This window comes from Camelina sativa, chromosome 2 (genome assembly GCF_000633955.1).
Source record: "Camelina sativa cultivar DH55 chromosome 2, Cs, whole genome shotgun sequence".
NCBI lineage: Eukaryota > Viridiplantae > Streptophyta > Magnoliopsida > Brassicales > Brassicaceae > Camelina > Camelina sativa.
Window position 1 is genome coordinate 6,402,131 of NC_025686.1, and position 23,039 is coordinate 6,425,169.

Sequence of the window (23,039 nt, forward strand, 5' to 3'; positions counted from 1 at the left end):
TAATATATCTGTGTTGTGGCTAATGTGTAGATCTGCTAAACAGGGCTCTAAAAGACGCTGATTACGAAGGGGACGAGATATTCGTGGGTAGGATTTTCAAAAACAAGAAAGACTGTACCATCAAAATGGCTATCCACGCAATACGTCGGAAATTCCATTTTGTCACTTCGAAATCGTGCACGATGAAAGTGTTGGCTGTCTGTGTAAGTCACACCTGTCAATGGCGAGTGTTTGCGCATAAAATGGATGACAGCAACCGATTTGAGATTAGAAGCATTACTCTACAACACACTTGCAGTGTCGACGCAAGAGGAGACTTTCACAAACAAGCAACAACTGCGGTTATTGGAAGTCTGATGAAGACACGGTATGCTGGCGTTGGTAGGGGACCACGGCCAAATGAACTCCGTCACATACTTCGTCAAGAGTTCAGCCTAAACGTGTCTTATTGGAAGGCATGGAGAGCGAGGGAATAGCGATGGACAATGCCATGAGATCAGCCATAGGAAGCTTTGCATTGGTTCAGCCATATTTCAAGCTGCTCTTACAGACAAATCCAAACTCAAGAGTTGCCCTCAAAACGGAATTAGATAGCAATGGAGTTGATCGGTTTAAGTATCTCTTCCTTTCACTGCACACATCAATCCAAGGATACGCATACATGAGAAAGGTAATCGTCATAGACGGTACGCACCTACGAGGCAGATATGGAGGCTGTCTCATTGCTGCAAGTGCTCAGGATGCAAACTTTCAGGTGTTCCCTCTTGCGTTTGCAATAGTTAACAGTGAGAACGATGACGCGTGGACGTGGTTCTTACAGAAGCTAACGGACGTCGTGCCAGACGAAGCAGACCTGGTATTTGTGTCGGACAGGCACTCTTCGATATACACAAGTATACATAAGGTACATTCTGATCCTGGTACTAATATTAGAGTTAAACAGTATTGGTGTTATGAGATAACCTATGTATCTGTTCTAATCCTGAAAATACTAAAAAGTTAATGCATAAATCCGTCGCAGTGGCATGTCCACCTATGTCATATGATTAAAATAATATAGTGATCTTAACAAATATGATGTTACTTATGATGCTATCATAGTTGGTAGCTGTTCACAATATTTTTATTGTGTAACATTTTTTTTACGTCACTATCTTGATAGGTGTATCCAATGTCATCGCATGCGGCGTGCATGGTCCACCTAAAGAGGAACATCATTGCGATTTTCAAGTCAGAGGCTTTGGGCGCATTGGTGTCAAGCGCAGCGAGAGCTTACAGACTAGCTGATTTCAACAAACTCTTTGCAGAGATCAACGCAATGAACAGCAAGTGTGCAGACTACCTAACTGGCATCGGTTTCGAGCACTGGTCGCGATCACACTATGTGGGGGAACGTTTCAACGTAATGACAAGCAACATAGCTGAGTCCTTAAACAATGTGTTGACTATGGCACGTGATTACCCCGTTATTTCGATCCTTGAGACCATCCGAACCACATTAGTAACTTGGTTTTCCATTCGGCGTGAAGCAGGACAACAGGAGGAGAACATATTGCCCCCCAAGGTAAATGAAATGGTAATTGAGAACTTTGAAAAGGGAGCAGGTTATATGGTTTATAAAATAGGCGACGGCATCTATGAGGTGAGGGGTAAAGACGAATCAGCATACGCAGTTCATTTGTGGGAGAGGACATGCACTTGCAGGGAATTTCAGTTATTAACGATCCCCTGCAGTCATGCAATTGCTGCAGCTATTCACGCAGGGGTGAGAGTTGACACTTTGGTGGGGGTTAAGCACACAGTCCCAAATCTCCGTTTGGCATACAAAGCCCTCATAATGCGAGTGCCTGATATTGGGAACCTAACACCTTCACCCGGAGACGTTGGGGGAGGGAAACTTGGTCCACCATTTGTTCGAAGACCACCAGGACGCCCGCGCAAGTCACGTATATTTTCAAAGGGCGAGTTCAAGGTAAGTTAAAAGATAGTAAATAACTTTTCAATTTTCTAATAGAAGCCTCACCCGATAACGACAATATTTGCAGCGCACTTCACGCAAGCGGTGCACACGATGCCGTACACTGGGGCATAACCGTGCGACTTGCCGCAATCCTTTACCGGTAACCATTGTAGTCACCCTTGACACCCGTGTCGTTAATTCACATTGTTCTAATATTAGTAACGTTTTATGCAGGAGCTGTAAGTCTTACAAAAGGCGAATGTTTTTTGGCAGTGAAGAAGCATGATGAATAATCCATGGTCCTTGTACGTCAAAGTAAGCGGGGGAGCAGGTAGATTTCATTTTCAGATGTTGACAGAAGAAATCTAACTGCAACAGTCCATAAGGGAGCCGGCTAGCATTAGAGACAATTTTTATTGTATATATCGTAACTCTAACTGCAAATGTATAATTATCAAGAAGAGGGCAACCTCATCCATGTGTGGAAAAAACAATGTAATGACCATGGCACCTAAATGAATATAAGCATGCTTAATTAGTGATTTTCTTGTTGGGTACACCAAATGGTAAGAATGATATCAACTGTTAAGCCAGTTAGCGTATGAAGAGTTAATATATGGAGAGTGCTAAAAGTAAAGAGAAGTCAAATATATAGCTGCTAAGCAGTTATTTATCGGATCAATAAAAGTATTCGATAACTCATATGGTATGGCGCGACCATTGTAGAATTGTTATCAGTTAACAATGTGATATGAAAGATGCATATATGGGCGTTAAACTGATAACGACCATATGTAGCTGCTAAGTAATTATTTATCGGATCAATAAAAGTATCCGATAACTCATATGGTATGTACTACTTTATGGCGCGACCATTGTAGAATTGTTATCATTAAACAGTGTGATATGAAAGATGCATATGTGGGCGTTAAACTGATAACAATTCTTTCAAATGTGATATCAAATGATATCATAATGAAAGCAAACTAACACAAAATAACAGGCTAACATATGTACCACAGTAATATTGGATAAATTAAAGAAAAAGGGAGATTTGCAAAGTGTTTGAGAAATAGAGGAAAAAGGTTTAGTACATAACAGAGTTAAATCTTTAATTCTTGATAAGACTAAAGTTAACCAGTAAAAAATCTTGATACCAACGTAAACTCATAAAGATAATAGTAAAACTACTTAATGCCGAATAAAATGATGGCAGATACGAGTTTCTTGGTCTCGGTTACCAAGTCCCCAACATCAAATGCAGCACATTCTTCAATACCGTCTGCAGCATGGGCATGGATGAAAAAGATAGAAAGGATCCCAGCGTCGTTTGGTGAGATTGCCTGAGGGATGACATGGGACCTTTCTACTGCATATGAGGTAATAGGTACCTGCGCCATACTCGAGTCCAATTCGGCCTATTTAAATAGGAAAGGAAGCATTACCGCTAGAGGTTGGAGTTCACCAATGATAGCTGAATCGTTCTGCATGGATTTGGACGTTGGGATCAAGGACAATTATTTTACGGCATTTTAGATCAACACACAGTGCCACCCAATGAGTTTTGTTAAAATTGAAAGGCATGTAGAGATAATCAGCTTGTGCAAACAGCTCTACACGCTCAGAATCACCATGACCTACCACCGCCTCAAGTAATGGTTTTGGAAAGTTGAAATCCTCAGTATTTTTACACTTGCAAAACTTTGGATAAAGTCTCGACAGGCTAGAAACAAACTTCGAGTCAAGGACGTCCACCCGAAGCTTCACACCGTCAACCTCATCAACCCTCAACAGATGGCGGCTGAACTTGATAAGACCGTCCATTATCTAATAAGAGACATATTATCAAGTTAATACACATGGCGCTAAAATTCTTCAAAAGCAAAGACACGAATAAATTAAACATTACCTTCTGCACCATCGGTTTCTTCCTATCAATTAACTCCGCGATTTCTTTAGTCCCGATATAGAAATCTCCACCAAGGCATATAGAACTGAAAGAGTTATGATAGAAGGCAAAATAATTTTTAAGAATATTATTAGCAGCTACAAGAGATAAGAAATCTTTGAAAAGTAAGTAAAAAGTTACAGGTCAAACCTTGTCGTGTTCCGCTTCTTCATAGAATTTTGGAAACGTTCCTCCGGGTCCGGCAATGTAGCGGCCTTCGGCAAGTTTGGCGAGGGATGGCCTACCAGGTACTTGGTTTTCTTGTCAAAATGATAGCGCTTGTCCAGCCTGGTCGACATCGTCCTAATCCGCTTTGTCCTCTGAACCCCCACCGGCTGTACACATACAACACCCTCTTTCACACCCTCTGCATTTTTTTTCCTTCCCATCCCTAACGGGTGAGGCTTGGGCCTACAACGTTTTATTTGTGTAAAGTCACGAGATTTACAGGAATTATCATAGAAATAACATACGCGCTTTCATACGAAATATCAAGTAACGTAGGGGCTATAAACTTACATCAGCTATACCATCATCCGTGTCAGCCACGACGCCAGCGACGACACCAACCACTTCATGTTGGCCACCATGTGTAGGTGCATCCGGAAAAACCTAATACCAATGATAAAGGTTAAGGCATTAGTTATACAAACGCAACTAATGGTTTGAATACAATATTAATGGTATTCAATATCAGATATAACAACTATATTAAAATATATTGCGGTAACTCTATATTTATGAACAACTAGCTTAAACAAATTGGCGTCCACCTCGTCATGTTGACCGTCTGGTAAGATGTCAGATCCAACCTGATCCAGAAACAAATGAGTTCAGCTAAGGCTGACGATAATATATCATGTATTCAAGGATTGCATATTCCAAGCTATAGCTAAAGTTAACAATTAACAGATATATATTTCCTATATCCGGTAAAATGCAGTTTGGTATGGTAACGAACGATATTGATAGCGTCGTACCTGCGGGTTTGGGCACTCAGGTAAGGACTCGCAGTCACCCAACTGCACAAATTAGATGGGGTATGAGATACTTATACTTCTATCAGATAACATGCAGTTTCACGCACTAACCAAGATAGTCGTCATCTAACAAAGCTTTCTAAAATTTGTTTCAACGGCGTAATTAGCAAGGTCGGGGTAATATAGAACAAAAATACAAGTCTATAACTAGGAGGAATGAAAGAAAACTAACCACGCCATTGATGTCGTCTACATTTGCGTCTGAATCAACCTAAAATACAAAAATATAAGTTATCAGCTAGTTCTCATATAACAAATATATGTAAACTTTATCTATAGCTAGGAGGAATAGATATATAACAAAGAAAACTAACCACGCCGTTGAGGTCGTCTACAATTGCGTCTGAATCAACCTAATATACAAAAATATAAGTTATCAGCTAGTTATCATGTAACATATATATCTAAACTTAATCTATATCTAGAAGGAATACAAGTCTATAGCTAGGAAGAATAAAAGAAAACTAACCACGGCGTTGAGGTCTTCTACAGATGCGTCTGAATCCTACGATACAAAAAAACAAGTTATCAGATAGTTATCATGTAACAAATATATGTAAACTTTATCTAACAAACAAGATCGTGATAATATAGAACTGAAAATACAAGCCTATAGCTTGGAAGAAGTAGAGAAAACTAACCACACCGTCGGATCCGTCCACAGACTCAACCTAATATACAAAAAATATAAGTTATCAGAATGTATCACCTCGTCCATATACAAAGTTAAATAACATTACATACCTGGTCAACGTCCTCCTGGGCACCAGGGACCGCGCCGTCCAGGGTAAAAGATCGTCTTCGTTAGCAAATCAGTTACAGAGTTAACTTATTATTTATCAGTTACTTCAGTTATATAGTTTTTTGTTTGTCAGGTAAAGCCTAAATTCAAATTTGCTTATTTATCAGTTACGGAGTTAACTTCTTATTTATCAGATACTTAGGTTAATAGCTTCAGGAGATACCGCGCAAGACGGAGCGGTTACGGCAACATCATCCCTCTATACATCATAGCCAAAATAAGAAACAGCATCAGGAATAGAAAAGAAGACCAAACATAACACATAGAAAAAAGGACGTTACCAGTGAAACAGGTCTGCCGCTGCCACCTTGGTCCCCAGGATGCTCCGCCTGACTATAATAAGCAGCTACCTCAGCAACAGACGTGTTAACGGAGTCATACGCCAACTCAAATTCTGCTACAGAATTGTTCACGTTGTTTTTTGGCGTGATGCCCACCGTGGGGGGCCGGAACCCGACGTCCTCAGCGTTGCCGTTATCTTTAGACGCAACAACACCAGATTGAGGCATCCTTGACTCTTTGTTTACCTCATCTTCCCCATCATCCGCAACAATGGTTGCATTTTTTCTAAACCAGCCAATAACACCGTCGATTATTCTGCCCTCCATCCTCGCAAGCTTCTCGTCGAGTAAGCGAGATATCGAGTTAATCTCTACATTCCCTGGCTGTGAGGCCGCAAGCTTCTCGTCAAGTAGCCGAGATATCGAGTTAATATCAACATTCCCTGGCTGTGAGGCGTCTGCGTTGTTGGATGCCGACTGATTTTGCGGATTCAAAGGAACACCTCTCCCATGCTGAACCCCTCTTTGGGCACGCGGTGCTTTGCCCCTTATCTCCTTCCTATTTTTTTTGGGGGCGATCTCAACGTCCGCAGGAATGCAGCCTCCCCGGAACATATCATTAGAGAATTTGTATCCTTCTTCAACCAGCCTCACCATATTATCAACCTTGGGATCTTCTTCATCATCAGACCATGACAAATCTTCCCAACCAGCATTCACTACAGCCTCTGGTAAGATAATGAGATCCACATGAGCCTGGTAAACACACACATACATAGATTATGTTAGCAGCTAAGAATAATGATAACAAACATGTTTGTTATCAGCTCACAAAAATAGCAGAGACTACGAAGTTGGCAGTCAACATTTTTGGTAAGGAGAAATGGTAGAGACAATTATCCGGTAACTACCTTATATTGAGTTAGTTAGACACGATACTATAGTTACCAAACAATGTTGCAAAACATATAACCGTCTGATCATATAATTATCTAAATGTTTAAGACCCGATCAAGCCAACAATGGGGTTTCTGAGACAAAGGGAAAAGATGGAAGACTAACTACTTATAAGAACTACCAATTTAATTGTTATCCGCTAACGCTATGTTTATATACAGTTAGCATATAAACCATCCGTTAGTCTGTGTTGGCGATGGAAACCCGCTAATCCAACATCTGATAGCTAATCATCAAAAAATTAATAGAAAAGACTACATATACAATGGTGGATGCAAACTAACTACGCATTTGTATCAATTTCTTTGGCGTTCCCAAGCATGAATGGTACAGCCTGACGTCTAGGGTGTTCATCCTCTTCCTCTGATTCCGAAAACACTGAATCCTCTACTGCAGACCCCTCTTGGATCGAAGGCGCTGCTTGCAAGACAACAAGCTGGAGAGCATATAGTAGACCCTGGACAGACACAGACGTCGTTGCAAGCTGAAGTATGTCTCTCTCTTTGATCGATGTCATCATCATCTCAAACAACTTCCTCCCCCACGGATATGAAGTAAATCCTTCGAGGTTCTGTGACATTTCAGCATGTTCTTTAACAATCTTCGGATGGTGCGATGTAAGCAGCAAGAAACCATCGACAAGTGCGAGGTATGCAAATCGAAGCCTCATATCGGTGTCCATGACTGTTTTCTTCTTGAGCATGTATATAACTCTATCGACAGTGACATCGTCCTCAAGACCAAAGAGGGTGCTATAAAATGGGATTTTTATTCTGGCGGTACCTTTCCTCTTTTTCTTCTGAACGGCAGGAAACTTACCGCATCGCAAACCGGTAACCAGTTTAAACTCACGCAGGGAGAAACGAATAGGAATGCCCGCAAAAACAACCCAGATCTCGTTTAATTTGGATACGGACAACTGTCTCCCCAGTAGAAACAATCCAAAAGTCGCCGACCAACTTGGTCTGTTGGGGAAATCGAACAGACATCCGAGGGGGGATTCTCTTATTGTCTGTATCTCTTCCGGATCCAGTGCATCCATGATAGCGAAGAGGGTTTTGAACTTGAAGTAAACATTAGCCCTTTCCCCCAATGGTTCTTCTCCATGCGCAATCAACCGGTCTGGTAATCCGACAGTCTCCATCTACGAAAAAGGAAAAAAAATGTCGGATTAGAAACGCCAACTTGTTAGACACCGAAAGATTGAATCCGAAAGCTTTACTTATCAATAAAAATGGGATTGTACTGTTCCGGCGTCTCGTCAACTGGTCTCTCTAACGCCGGTTTCTAATCGATAGTAAGATAAGGACTACAGTAGGTGTTTTTTAGGTTAAATTGGATAATCTCCTTCGTTATGTAAGGAAAGAAGACGACGATTGGAGTTTTGGGACTGCAAGCGACGTTTATTGTTTTTTTTCTTGTAAATAACGAAGGGTGTACGAACACAATCCCCAACATATCTAAAAAAAGACTTAAGTCTTCTGACAGCCCGTATCTAAGAAGTAAAATAAAATCTTTTCATATATCTCATATATCTGCACATGCACGAATAGTAGGGGCAAAAATGTGAAGAATAAATACACAGTGCAATGCTACAGTGTCTTTTTTTGTGTCAGTTAATTATCAAATTTTCGGATGGTACAGATTGCAATTTCCCTAAATACATCGACATACTTGACCACATAAATCTTATTTTAGATTTTATTTCATAGAAAGAATAAGATATAATTTTTATACATGTGTTAGACTGTTAGACAATATTTTTAGAAAATTTAGTTATCCATCAGAAATTAAGGATAATAATATAAGCTAATTCAATTTTATTAAAAATTAAATTATTGGACTTTAGAGGCTTTACTAATTAAGAATAATAATATAAGCTAATCCTACTAGTAAAGCCTCTAAAGTCCAATAATTTATCAACTAGTCATTATAAATAGGCTGATAGGCAGACGCAGAGGAACCCATTCTCTTGTTGCCTCAATCTGAAAGTAATAAAAAAAAAAAAAAACATTAAATACAAAAAATCCAATTTTTGTATAAATTTACTAATTTTTTATTTTCCGATTTCTCGAAGAAGAAAACGATGGTGTTGTCTCGGCGATTCGCTCAAGTGTCGAGTGACGAAGACGACGATGTACCGATCACTAGGGCTAAGGGAAGGAACTCGACGAGTCCTGAGCAGATTTTGGGGAAACGGAAGAAGCGTAAGACGGTGAAGCTCTACGAAGAGATAGAAGAGAAGGAATCGGAGAGGAAGAGGAAGAGAAAGGGGAAGAAAGGGGATGATTATGATGAGGATATGGTGACGGAGGAGGAGGAGGAAGAAACGCCTCCGGAGGCTGAAGAAGAGGAGGAAGAAGAAGAAGAAGAGAAGCCTGATGATGCGAGTCCGGTTGGTGATTCAGTTAAGGTTACGGGTAAAGGAAAAGGGAAAAGAACTCATTTTTTGCAATTTGAGTATGATGGCAACAAATATGATGTGGTGAGTTGTTGCGTTTTATCTCTAGGGTTTTCTGATTTTGATGGAGGTTAGATGAATTTTGGGTTTTAGATTGCTTTGATCGAGTTGAGCTTGTGGGATTTGTTTTACATGTTCTGATCCAATTTTATAGACTTGGGATTGAGGGTTCGTTGAGATTTTTTTTGCTAATTGAGTCTGTTTTGCTTGCTGTTGTTACATTGTTGTGGACATTGAAATCTAGGGTTTTAAGGAATTTTGATGTCTGTATGACATTAGAATGTGTTAGTCGCTTTGGGTTTACTAGGTTTCACGGCTATTGCTTATGAAGAATCTAAGATGGTGTAGAGTGTCAGCAATAGCTGCTCTGTATATACTACTTGAACAGGAACTTTTGATCTTATACGCTCATGGTTGTTGTCATTTGCTGGGTACTCATCGATGAGTCAGAATGTTTCTCTCTCGTTTTTGGAGTTGAGGCTTCTAGTTTCTGACTGCACAGTGCCTAGAGACTTTGGAAGCTTTTCTTTTACTTTAGGATCGTATGTATGTTTTTCATTAAATGTACATATAGTGTCTGGTTGACTTAATGCTTGAGAACTTAGAGACATTTGCTTCTAGTCTCTCTTACACTCTCTTTTTGTGTAGGAGGATCCGGTGCTGTTGGTTCCTGAGGATAAAAGTCAAAAACCATATGTTGCAATTATTAAGGTACTGGTGTGCTAGAATTTGTGTTCGCTTTTTTAGTTTTTGTTGTATCATCCACATGGAAATAAAGGCTTGCTTCTTTGACAGGATATTACGCAAACTAAAGATGGAAGCATGATGATTCTGGGACAGTGGTTTTATCGCCCAGAAGAGGCAGAGAAAAAGGGTGGTGGAAACTGGCAATCGAGTGATACAAGAGAACTGTTCTACAGTTTCCATCGTGATGAAGTGCCAGCAGAATCTGTGATGCACAGATGTGTTGTTTATTTTGTCCCGGCCCATAAACAACTTCCGAAACGCAAAAATAACCCTGGATTTATTGTCCGGAAGGTCTATGATACTGTTGAAAAGAAGCTGTGGAAGCTGACTGACAAAGACTATGAAGACTCTAAACAACATGAAATCGACCTTCTTGTCCAAAAGACGATGTCGCAATTGGGTGATCTTCCGGACCTTGAATCTGAGGAAATTTTTGTTGACCAGGAGAATATGTTGAAGGCGAAAAGATCTTTCCGGAAAGCTAACATAAGTCCTGTTGATGTTAGAAGGGAGGAAGACGCCTCTCTAAAGGCTGAAACTCCTGGAAGTGGTGCGGGTATATCATCAGAGCATTATGCTATCTTAGAGAAGTTTGATTCACTAACAGGTGATGCTCATCGTGACAAGTGTTTGGGAAAGCTTCTGGAGGCAGTCCAACACATATGTTATAGTCCTGAGAACAAACCAGTCGGCGACGACGCAAAGATGGGTTCAAATGGATCCCATCTTGAACATGATGAGAAAGATACAAAGCCTGAAAATGGAAAGGTATTAACTAAACGTTTCAATCATTTTGATCACCCTAAATATTCTCCCTCTTCATACAGTCACCTTTCACATTCTTTCCTACCAAATTTGACCAAATTACATTTTAAGAATTCAGTAATGCTGGAATAACTCTTTTGTTTAAACTGATTGGCAGGATGAGAAATTTCTCTGGCCAGATGCTGCTGTTCCTCCAGTGTGTGCTCTTGAGAATGCTTCTCATGCGTCTCTTGCATCGGATTATCAGAAATACAACCAAAAGATGAGGACACTGGTTTTCAATCTCAAGGTTAGAATCTGCATTCATGCCATTTCATTACTTTTTCTCTCCCAACTGACCGTACTGGAATATTTGTACATGTATGCTCCTTATTCATGAAAGTTGATATATGAATTTAATGTGACATTCTTAAACATGGTAAAATTTCAATACATAATGAATGGTTGATTGCTGGACTTCTCATTCGAACAGTAATATGTTTGTTCATATTTGAGACTTTGTGGAGGTACTCAATTTGCATTAAACATCATTCTTGCGTTTCTTCTAAGTATTTAATAAATTTTAAATTGTTTTGTCTGCAGAACACCGCACTGCTGGCTAGACGACTGCTCAATGGCGAGTTAGAGCCTGCAAAGATTTTGAACATGTCACCCACTGAGTTAAAGGTTAGAGACTTTTTATGTTACATATATACACACATATTATCTCCCCATTTTGTCTTCAGCTGCCTTCCATAATTTCACTGGCATAGATTTCATTTCAGATCTCTTCTGAATGTTGTTACTCTGTTCCATAGTAAGAAAGTAGTGAGTATATCTTACATGTCAAAATGAGTAAAAAGTGAGTTTTTCTGGGATGCAGGAGGGTCTAACTGCTGACGAAACAACAAAGAAGGAGCCTGATGAGGCGGATCGCATGCAGGTCTTTTATTTTTCTGAAAATTTAGTTTTCAAATTGGTTAGCTGGATTTCAGTTAGGAATTGTCTATGACTATCATGTGTTTGTTCNAAGTGGTGCGGGTATATCATCAGAGCATTATGCTATCTTAGAGAAGTTTGATTCACTAACAGGTGATGCTCATCGTGACAAGTGTTTGGGAAAGCTTCTGGAGGCAGTCCAACACATATGTTATAGTCCTGAGAACAAACCAGTCGGCGACGACGCAAAGATGGGTTCAAATGGATCCCATCTTGAACATGATGAGAAAGATACAAAGCCTGAAAATGGAAAGGTATTAACTAAACGTTTCAATCATTTTGATCACCCTAAATATTCTCCCTCTTCATACAGTCACCTTTCACATTCTTTCCTACCAAATTTGACCAAATTACATTTTAAGAATTCAGTAATGCTGGAATAACTCTTTTGTTTAAACTGATTGGCAGGATGAGAAATTTCTCTGGCCAGATGCTGCTGTTCCTCCAGTGTGTGCTCTTGAGAATGCTTCTCATGCGTCTCTTGCATCGGATTATCAGAAATACAACCAAAAGATGAGGACACTGGTTTTCAATCTCAAGGTTAGAATCTGCATTCATGCCATTTCATTACTTTTTCTCTCCCAACTGACCGTACTGGAATATTTGTACATGTATGCTCCTTATTCATGAAAGTTGATATATGAATTTAATGTGACATTCTTAAACATGGTAAAATTTCAATACATAATGAATGGTTGATTGCTGGACTTCTCATTCGAACAGTAATATGTTTGTTCATATTTGAGACTTTGTGGAGGTACTCAATTTGCATTAAACATCATTCTTGCGTTTCTTCTAAGTATTTAATAAATTTTAAATTGTTTTGTCTGCAGAACACCGCACTGCTGGCTAGACGACTGCTCAATGGCGAGTTAGAGCCTGCAAAGATTTTGAACATGTCACCCACTGAGTTAAAGGTTAGAGACTTTTTATGTTACATATATACACACATATTATCTCCCCATTTTGTCTTCAGCTGCCTTCCATAATTTCACTGGCATAGATTTCATTTCAGATCTCTTCTGAATGTTGTTACTCTGTTCCATAGTAAGAAAGTAGTGAGTATATCTTACATGTCAAAATGAGTAAAAAGTGAGTTTTTCTGGGATGCAGGAGGGTCTAACTGCTGACGAAACAACAAAGAAGGAGCCTGATGAGGCGGATCGCATGCAGGTCTTTTATTTTTCTGAAAATTTAGTTTTCAAATTGGTTAGCTGGATTTCAGTTAGGAATTGTCTATGACTATCATGTGTTTGTTCCGGATACAGATGACTGATGCAAGATGCTCGAGATGCAATCAATTGACAGTGGGCCTGCGGGATATTATCCAAGCTGGGCATGGAGATCGCTATCAGGTTCTTATCCTTTTCCATATTACGCAGTCTATCCTTGGATAAAATACAATTTGCCAAACCTAAAGATGGTAGTTTGTTGTATATAAGCCAGGGGCATCATATACCATGATCTTCTTCTCTTACTGTACAATTCCATGTACCCTAATAATCACATTCTGCTGCTGTTTTGCATCTAGCTGGAGTGTGTTGACTGTGGCTATTCTTGGTACGCCTCAAGGGATGAGGTTTCAACTCTGACAATAGGCATAGAAAAACCTGCCCAAGGCACAGAGAAGGAGGATACTGAGAAGAATTTGACCAGTCCTCGTGAAACTGAGAAACCAAAAGACGAAGCCTTGAAGACCAATGACTCAAATGCTGACAACAATCCAGAAGCCTCCAAGAAACCAGAGTAAAGCTGTTCCAACTTTTAATCGTATGTTTAGAGTTTCAGATGTGAATTCGAACTGGGTTTCACTTTTAACAGTTGGTTAACCGTATAGATAAGTCGGATAAAGCTTTTATTATGACAAGAAAACTAAGACATTGGTTATGGGCATATATCAATTGTCAGTTAGCTTTATTTTCCTGTACTTTTTTTCAACAGTTGTCTATCTTATCGCTCGGTAACTGTCATTTTGTCTTCGTCGACAATCGTTTCTTTATGTTTGTCGACCATGCTCTTTGCCTTTGTTGACGATCGTTTCTTTATGTTTGTCGACCATACATAATTCGATGCGGTTGGAACATGGCCAAGTAGGGAAGTACATGGATAGAGAGTCGCAACTTAGAGGCACAAGACACAATGCCCATAATTCTCTTTTGCTCAAAGTGCCGTACTTATACCATGACTGTCCCAATACGACTGTAACTATATAACACCATTTACTTCACCGTTATTATCCTCTTGCCTCTCCTACTTTAAACAAAATATGCGCATTTTCAAAAGTATCAACCTATTGACAAATGCGAGACTGAGTTTTTGAGTATCTATCCTTTGTTGAAAACTTTGGTCTAAACACATCATTCTTCCCTCGCCATTGTGTTTATCAGCAACCTCCAATCTTGCATCCGTCCGAGAGTACAGAGCATGTTCCACCGCATTAAGCTGGTACCCACGGTGTCGACGTCGCCGATGAGCCCACGCGTCGGCTAAAGAACACTGCCTACTAATTCCCATATCAATAACTCCTCTTTCGCCGACCAACTCCATAAGTTGACCCATGTCCGACCACCTATCAAACCAGAAAGATGTGCTCTCCCCATTACCCACTTCTACCTTGCAGAGATCGTTAGCAACTCCCCTGTATTTAAGAAGCTTTTTCCAAATCCATGAACCGACACGTGTTTTACCCTTAACTGACCAAAAAGAAGCCTCCTTCATCAAGTTCGAATGAACCCATTGTACCCACAAAGAGTGACCTTTCGAAACTACCCGCCAAATCAACTTCAGACAGCTAACCACATTGGCTTCATGAAGAGATCTCAAACCGAGGCCCCCTCTGCTTTGGGTTTACATACTGCCTTTCACGAGACTTTAGCCTTTATAGGGTTCATGTCTGACCCCGACCAAAGGAAACCCGCACACATCGCATCAATAGCCTCCAAACAATGTTTTGGAAGAAAGAAAGCACCAAGCCAAAAGTTACACACACTCCAAATAACAGAGGAAATCAGATTGAAACGGCCTGCAAAAGATAGATGACATGCTGTCCAAGACCCGATACGCTTCCGAATTTGCTCAAGCAAAGGAGAACAATATGTAGAGGTAAGCTGCTTAGTGACCAGCGGCAAACCTAAATATCGAACCGGTAAGCATCCCACTGCAAACGGAAGGCTATCTACTAGAGGAGCCGAAACTCCAGCCAAATAAGTTGTGGACTTCTCCATACTAATCTTTAGCCCTGAGAACTTAGCAAACTCCTCAAAAACATCAATAATCCTTCAGATAGAACGCCTCTTACCATCCGTAAGTACCATGAGATCATCCGCAAAACTTTAATGAGTGAGACCGAGATGTTGACACCGTGGGTGATAACCAAATTAGGGCTCACCAGAAGCCTTGTCCAGCATCTTAGATAGGAAATCCATGCAAATGACAAAGAGATACGTCAAAATAGAACAGCCTTGACGAAGACCTCTAGAGCTTCTAAAGAAACCGACAAGTTCATTGTTCACTTGAATGAAAAAAGAAGCTGTAGATAGAAACGACCACTGAACCGAATCAAACGCTTTGGAGATGTCAATCTTAATAGCACACCAACTAGAAATGGATTCCTTGTGGTAATCCTTAACCAATTCTGTTGCTAACAACACATTTTCAATCAACAAATGATCCTGGACAGATGTCGACTGGTTGGTGGATATGAAGTTTGGAAGCACTCACTTCAATCTATTGGCTAAAACTTTGGAGCTCACCTTATAAAGCACATTACAACAGGAAATAGGCTTATAATCCTTCATTTGCCTTGCTTCCAGGGATTTGGAGATGAGCGCAAGAATGGTTGTGTTAATGCCTTTGGGCAGAAATCCTTTTGCAAAGAAAGACTGAACTGCTACAACAAACTCCCTTCCAAGTAACGGCCATGTAGCTTTATAGAACTCCACCGTATATCCGTCTGGGCCAGGAGACTTATCACACGGCATAGAGAACAAGAACTTCTTAATTTCGTCACCCGAGACTTCCCTGACAAGAGCTTGAGAATATGCATTTGAGCAACGGTACGACAAAAAACTCTCCAGAAGTTCCACCGTTGCACCCTCAAAATCACTCAGGATGGCCTGCAAAAATTCTCTGAAGTGTCTTTCAGCCTCTACTTTAATGTCATCAACGGTCACAACCACATGGCCATCTAAGCATTGTATTTCCCGTATACTGTTATGCATTTCCCGCACTCTAGCAGCTTTATGAAACGTTTTGTTATTTCTATCCCCCACCTGTAACCAATGCAGCTTCGACTTCTGCTTGAGATACTTTTCCTCCAAACCAGCCAAGAAATCTCATCTCCTATAGGCCTCGTGTTCCTCCTTCATGGCCTGTGGTGAAAGTTGCTGCAAATTGGATTGTTGCTTTTGACACAATGTTTGGAAGGCTACCTTTGTCTTTCGAACAAGATTCCCCATTCTCAGCTTTGCCAGGCTCCTTAGTCTAGGTTTTAGTCCTTTCAACTTCTTTGAAAACCGAAATAGAGTGGAGGTAGATAAAAACAAAGGTTCTTGATGTGATCATGAAACCATCCAAGAAGATCCTTGAGTCTTGCTCAACACGAACGAAGTCAAAGATCAACTCTTCCGGCCAAAATATTATTTCGGATACATTCTTACCTCATCTAGAGCATATCATAAGGTGTAATCAGTCCATTCAGAGTTTAGATGAAGGAGTTATTCATTTTAAAAATCAGGTGAATCTAATTCTACACTTGAAGAGTTTTAGGTCCAATTGGTTTAGGAGCTTCCAGAATTATGTTTGGCAACCATGAGCTGTTTCTACTAAGCCCAAGGTAAAGAATCATTCAACCCATGTTGTTTCTCATCAGAAAATTGGACCAAGGAGTCAAAGAGAGAGAGAAGATCAAGGAAACACTTAATGGGTCAAATCAAGAGCTTCTGGCCCAAGAAAGCATGAGAAATTCTATTGGGGATGTTGTCTATCAAATCCAGTCAATTTTCAGCCTAATACAAGCCCAAGAAAGCCCAAAATAATCACTTTATTTTGTGGTCAAAGAGGAGTGACAAAAATGGAGTTCAACACACCTTGGAAATGACATCTCTGGAAGGACACCTTGGGAAGGAAAAGTTCAAGTGTTGGGTCTCCATTCAACTATCTATATTCATTGTCTTTTAGTTTCAAGAATAATCAATACTTGGCTTTCTTACCAAGTTTCTTATCCCTATATAAACTCATGTAATCTCATTTGAGAATAATCAATCAGTTTCTTTTTTCATTTTATGAGTCTATATCTTTGTTCTTTGTCTAAAACACTTCTTTGTTTCTTGGTGTGTAATATCCACGCAACAGCCTCCTCTTGCTGGACTAGTGTGTCATATCTAGCAGCGATTGGAGTTGGGAATATCAGCAGTCTTCCGCAACTGCTGTGTGACCCCTCAATCCATCAAATCTCCCTTGTTACACCTTGCACCTTGGCGAGTTTCTATCCTTTCTAATTCGGCTGAGTGATCCTCGAATTTGGGCGTATCAGTTCTGTTTCATTCCAGTAGTCACTCATTAGTGGCAAGAACTCCTCCATTTCTGTCAAAACATTAACAAATTTGAAAGGTCGCCGTTTTTCAATAGGACGAGCTTCACCATGAACCATAAGCCGACTAGGCAGGTGGTCAGAGCAGCCCCGTGCAGCGAAAACAGTATAGCTTTGTGGGAAAACACTATCCCAAGCTGCATTTACCATCACCCGATCCAATTTCTTGAGGATCAAATCATCTTCACTTTTGTTACACCACGTAAACAGAGGACCATGGGAAGTTATATCTACTAACGAACAAGAATTTACCACTGCTTGAAAGTCCCGCATCCCCGCTGTAGTCAATGGACTATCATCAACCCGAGAATGTTCTACCATATCCAGAGTTTCATTGAAATCCCCTAATAATACCCAAGGCTTATTGCGAAATAAGGGGGATGCATAATGATCCCGAGTCTCCTGCCACAACACATTCCTTGCTTCCACCGTATGTAAAGCATACACAAAGAGCAAAAAAAAAAATCCTCTTCTTGATTTTCCAACTTCACCGAACACGTAATGATCTGCTCACTTTTGAAAAAAGGATCACATTGTCTCTCCAGAGCACCCAAATGCGCCTTCGACTACTATGCTCATAATTTGTCAAAACCGACCAGTTTGGAAACAACTTCTTTCCCAACCTCGACGCATTCCCTTCTTTAACCCTAGTCTCCAACAGACAACCGAACTGAAATTTACTCTTCTCCACCCGCTCTTTGATAACAGAATGTTTAGACGTCTTATTTAAACCACGAACATTTCATGAGAACCCTGACATTAATGTTTCGATGAGGCATTCCTACCCCAATTTCTAGGCTAGTCCCTAGTCACAAGAGCAGGAAGGGTATTTTTATGAGCCGTTTTATTGACTATCTATATATACATTTTGAAGTACATTTTGGGTTTTACCCTTTTATTTGTACTTATTTACAAAGTTAATCCTTACAAAATTTCGAAAAGTAGCATTACTTCAGATTTTGTTTCCTAAATATTTTATATAGCATTCCAACTTAAAATATACTGCAAAATCAATATGAAAATATAAATTATGAGATATTTAACCACACTTTTTTTTTTGTGTATTGAAGATATTCCATTTCTGAATCCTTTGCAAACAAAGAAAACACAACAATTTGATTCCTATTTTGTTTTCCAAAACCTGTGAGCTTTGATTCTTAACTTAAGAAGAATTTCAATTCACATTTATTTAAATATTATAATTAATATATATAAATTAAATAAAATTTTAAAATATTATGAATGTGTAAAATTTAAAAAAAAATACTATATAATATGGTTATACAGTAGATGGGTTATAAAGAGGACATGTTGGAATTAATAAAATATCATTAAATTTGTGCTAACACGGGTTAAATCCTCATTTTATTATTTGTCAACACTATTAATATTAGAATATTTGACATATAAAGATTAAGTTGATTTAACTATGATTGTGTAAAATAATTAAATCATTAGGAAAAATGTGACTTAATCATAGCATATAAATGACTAACTATGTATTTAGATCTCTTATTTTTTTGCTATAATAATTTATATTAACATTTTTGAAGTACATTTTGTGTTATACCCTTTTAGTTATAGTTATTTTTAAAAAATTATTTACAATCTTAATCCTTAGGAAATTTCCCAAAATAACGATAACATCATATTTTGTTTACTTAATATTTTATATTCCATTCCTAACACAATACTGCAATCAATATTTTATGGAAACAGAAACTATAATATATTAATGACACTTTCTATTATTTTTTGAATTCTTTGCTTCTATTCTATGGAAACAGAAAATTATAATATTTTATGGAAACATAAACTATAATATATCACGTGACGGGTTATATAGCAGGACGGATTTGAGTTGATATAAATATAAATTAAAATATTATTAATTCTGTGTTCATCATGTTATTATATTATTAACACCATCAATATTAGAAGATTAAAAAATTTAATTTAATTAATTAAATTACGATTATGTAAAAAACAATATCATGCAATATACCACGAATTAACCCTAAAATTAACAGTCTAAATACAATTATACGATCTCTAACACTAAACAAAATCAACAAATAATTATAACTTAAAATTTAAAAGTTTTAGTTTAATAAAAAATTGTTCCGCGGATGAAAATCTAGTATTATTAACAATAGAACATATTTATATAATTTTTTTTCCAAAGCCTCTAAATCTATGAGCACGGCACTGAGCTTATGTTGTATATTTTAGTAATCTATAATTAATTTATATATAGTATAATTTTTTGACAGCACAATTGATTTATACTGAATCTTGAGAAAAATGATACTTACCCATTAAAAAAAAAATTAGGTACAACCATAACTCGATAGCTAGCTCATTTGGATATTTTATAGCCTTTTAAATCTTTAATTATATTATACATAGGTGGCTTTTAAAATAGTATTTCTCCTGTGAAATGACCTTAGTGCAGTGGCAGAAGATAAGTCCATTTGTAGAAGGCATTATCATATCTGGGATCGAATCTCGGCTCCTACGAATGTAAAAATTTGGTTAATGGGTCGGTCAGTTGTGGTCATGGTTGAAAAAAAAGAAATAGTATATCTCCTTATAGCATAGTCAATTATTTGTGTCTTTAACTAATAAACCAATAAAAAAAACTAATTTAATTGCTGTAGGATGATCCACTAAGTGCAGCTTTGAGATTAAACGAAGACTTTTTAGTAGAGAGAGAAAGAGACTAGAAAGGAGCCTAGAATTGAGATCTCGGATTCAACGTTTCTTCTTTCTTCTTTCTTCTTTCTTCTTCAATCTTGAAGTATACGACCATCGGAGCATGGAATCTGAGGGAGTGTCCCTACCGTTGATCCACGAGCATGTTATGATGCCTTTGAATAATCTGCGGAAAGGTGATTGTTGTGGGCGGTGCGGATTCACCAGTGGTGGCTATTACTGCAAAAGCTGTGACTTCTTTGTTCACAGAAAATGTGTTGACGAGTCCCCTGAATATATTGAACACTCATCTCATGCGGTTCACCCTCTTAAGCTTCAAACTAAACCACACAAAGACAATATATGTGATTTATGCCAAGAGAGGATCGTAAATCTATGCTACCGTTGCGAGATCTGTGACTTCGATGTGGATCTATTCTGTGCCCAGTACCAGCCACCATGGGTTATTGCTATGTCCGAGCCAGATGGGTTCACCCGTTGCAGGGACAAGGAGCTGTTGAAGTTAGATTGCGTTGCTAATTGTGGTAGGATTATTTGTTATGAGTATTATTGCAAAAAGTGGGGTTTAGCCTTCCATGTGGATTGTTTAAGGAATCGGTCGTCGGTGACAAAAGACCCGTCAGAGGTAAACCACACTTACCATCCCTTACACCCTCTTAAGCTCTACGAAGGTAAACCACCGGAATATTCTGATAGAAAATGTCGTCTTTGCGCAAAAAAGATATACTTTGATAAATTGTTTTATCATTGTTCTTTTTGCAACTTCAGCTTGGATACGGGATGTGTTTTAAAACCACCCCCACAATCTGTTCTTAATTTGAAAGCTCATGCTCACCAACTCATCTTCCGTCCACGACTCGATTCTTTTACATGTAATGCTTGCGGGTTGAGTGGATATCGATGCCCTTACATATGTGTTCAATGTGATTTCATGATACATCAAGACTGTCTTGACCTTCCGTGCGTCATAAACATTAATCGGCATGAACACCGTGTTTCGCGCACTTCTGTTCTTGGTGTAGTCAATTCTGTATGTGGAGTTTGTCACCAGAAGGTGGATTGGACTTGGGGCGGGTATTCTTGTCAAAGGTGTCCTCGCTATGTCGTTCATTCAAAATGTGCTACTAGAAAGGATGTGTGGAATGGGATAGAACTCGAAGGAGTACCTGAAGAGGTGGACGATATAAATCCATATGTGGTAATAGATGACAACACAATCCAACATTTCAGCCACAAAGAGCATTACCTAAGATTCCACGTTAATGGTGTTCTCTGCAAGGAAAACAAGCGATGCCGTGCTTGCACCCATCCCATATGTCTCCAACCCTTCTATGGATGCATTGATTGTGACGATTTCATTCTTCACCAAAACTGCGCTGAATCTCCTACAAGGAAACGACATGTGCTACACAATGAACGGCTTACTTTAGTTACAGGCGTGGCCAATTTCTCTGTGTGTTATGCTTGTCAAAAATTGTGCAATGGTTTTATGTACCAATGTGCGGATAAGAAGTTTGATGTTCTGTGCGGATCAATTTCGGAGCCGTTTTTCCATCCAAGCCATCTCCATCATCCCTTATATTACATTCCATCAGAGGAAGGAAAACAATGCAACGGTTGCGACAACAATTCTTCATCTCTTGTTCTTACGTGCATTGAAAGTGGTTGTGGATTTGTGTTAGGCTTCGATTGTGCCACGTTACCACAAGTGATAAAGCATAGAGTAGATGATCATCCTCTCTCACTATGCTATGGCGAAAAGACAAATGGTAAATACTGGTGTGATATTTGTGAGAAAGAAATGAATCTGGATACGTGGTTCTACACGTGTAAAGATCAACAAGCAAGTATGCATACAAAGTGCGTGCTAGGAGACTTTACTGGGCTCATGCCAAGAAGCACAATCGATTATTATGACATATCATACGAGGTGGTGCTCAATAATAGTGTATCTCGCCCATTTTGCAGGGTGTGTGAGTCTCATTGCATGTACCCTATCAACTTGAAGATGCTTGGAACTACGTATCACATTTGCTCTTTACAATGCGCATATCTTGCAGGATCCAGAAGACTAAAAGCAAACTGAAGATAGATCGTTAAAAGCCAAAAATGAATAAAGTTTGTGAAGCCAAGATAGTTTTAGAATTCACTAAGATAGTATCCGCGCTACGCCGCGGGATTATTTTTTATTTTGTTTTTATTTTAATTATTTTAAAGCTAATTTTTATATTGTTTGCAATAATAATTAAAAAAATCAAACCATGTGTTGATTGATTATCATTTTTAATTTTTTATTTACCTTAAAACATGATTTGTCAACATTAAAAGAAAAGATAATATTTAAATAATAAAAAACTCTAAGATAGCAAAAGGCCAAAACCATACCATATAAACTCATAATGAAATTCAAAGAAACATAATCCGCCTCAAATCCAAACCAAAAAATATTTTATAATCCGTCTCAAACCCAAACCAAAAAATATTTGAACATCCACCTCTGTCGCANTGTCAACATTAAAAGAAAAGATAATATTTAAATAATAAAAAACTTTAAGATAGCAAAAGGCCAAAACCATACCATATAAACTCATAATGAAATTCAAAGAAACATAATCCGCCTCAAATCCAAACCAAAAAATATTTTATAATCCGCCTCAAACCCAAACCAAAAAATATTTGAACATCCACCTCTGTCGCATATTCGAAATCACATCATAACCAATCGGTTCCTAGTAACCACGACGATCACGTATCTCACGTCACTAATGAGATGAAAAGTTTTCAGACTCATTAGT

At 38.7% G+C, this 23,039-nt stretch overlaps 3 protein-coding genes across 5 annotated transcripts; all 3 read left to right on the plus strand.

The window, feature by feature from the left end:
- On the plus strand, positions 479–2,203 carry LOC104749058. Its single transcript, XM_019229962.1, has 4 exons — positions 479–856; positions 1,163–1,972; positions 2,046–2,120; positions 2,195–2,203. Exons 1-4 carry the CDS (start codon positions 479–481, stop codon positions 2,201–2,203), a joined length of 1,272 nt encoding a protein of 423 aa, XP_019085507.1.
- LOC104718706 (hepatoma-derived growth factor-related protein 2) lies at positions 8,980–13,861 on the plus strand. Of its 2 annotated transcripts, XM_010436500.2 has the most exons (9): positions 8,980–9,473; positions 10,098–10,160; positions 10,245–10,746; positions 11,976–12,193; positions 12,348–12,479; positions 12,773–12,856; positions 13,053–13,112; positions 13,208–13,294; positions 13,471–13,861. In XM_010436500.2, exons 1-9 carry the CDS (start codon positions 9,075–9,077, stop codon positions 13,687–13,689), a joined length of 1,764 nt encoding a protein of 587 aa, XP_010434802.1. In that variant the 5' UTR covers positions 8,980–9,074; the 3' UTR covers positions 13,690–13,861. The 2 variants fall into 2 exon arrangements, with proteins under 2 accessions (XP_010434802.1, XP_010434807.1); XM_010436505.2 differs by lacking the exons at positions 11,976–12,193; positions 12,348–12,479; positions 12,773–12,856; positions 13,053–13,112 and adding exons at positions 11,119–11,250; positions 11,544–11,627; positions 11,824–11,883 and having other exon boundaries at positions 10,245–10,964.
- LOC104718721 lies at positions 20,134–22,465 on the plus strand. Of its 2 annotated transcripts, XM_010436523.2 has the most exons (2): positions 20,134–20,915; positions 21,013–21,131. In XM_010436523.2, the coding sequence occupies exons 1-2, from the start codon at positions 20,348–20,350 to the stop codon at positions 21,033–21,035; spliced, it is 591 nt and encodes a 196-aa protein (XP_010434825.1). In that variant the 5' UTR covers positions 20,134–20,347; the 3' UTR covers positions 21,036–21,131. The 2 variants fall into 2 exon arrangements, with proteins under 2 accessions (XP_010434825.1, XP_010434819.1); XM_010436517.2 differs by having other exon boundaries at positions 20,141–22,465.

What these genes read in the sequence shown, in the direction of transcription:
- LOC104749058 (XM_019229962.1), top strand. Translation starts at nt 479, where the DNA reads ATGGACAATGCCATGAGATCAGCCATAGGAAGCTTTGCATTGGTTCAG. An exon ending in TGCCAGACGAAGCAGACCTG is followed by an intron (nt 857 to 1,162) that starts GTATTTGTGTCG and finishes CTATCTTGATAG; the next exon opens with GTGTATCCAATGTCATCGCA. An exon ending in TTTCAAAGGGCGAGTTCAAG is followed by an intron (nt 1,973 to 2,045) that starts GTAAGTTAAAAG and finishes CAATATTTGCAG; the next exon opens with CGCACTTCACGCAAGCGGTG.
- LOC104718706 (XM_010436505.2), top strand. Translation starts at nt 9,075, where the DNA reads ATGGTGTTGTCTCGGCGATTCGCTCAAGTGTCGAGTGACGAAGACGAC. An exon ending in CATATGTTGCAATTATTAAG is followed by an intron (nt 10,161 to 10,244) that starts GTACTGGTGTGC and finishes CTTCTTTGACAG; the next exon opens with GATATTACGCAAACTAAAGA. An exon ending in CAAAGCCTGAAAATGGAAAG is followed by an intron (nt 10,965 to 11,118) that starts GTATTAACTAAA and finishes ACTGATTGGCAG; the next exon opens with GATGAGAAATTTCTCTGGCC.
- LOC104718721 (XM_010436517.2), top strand. Translation starts at nt 20,348, where the DNA reads ATGGAATCTGAGGGAGTGTCCCTACCGTTGATCCACGAGCATGTTATG.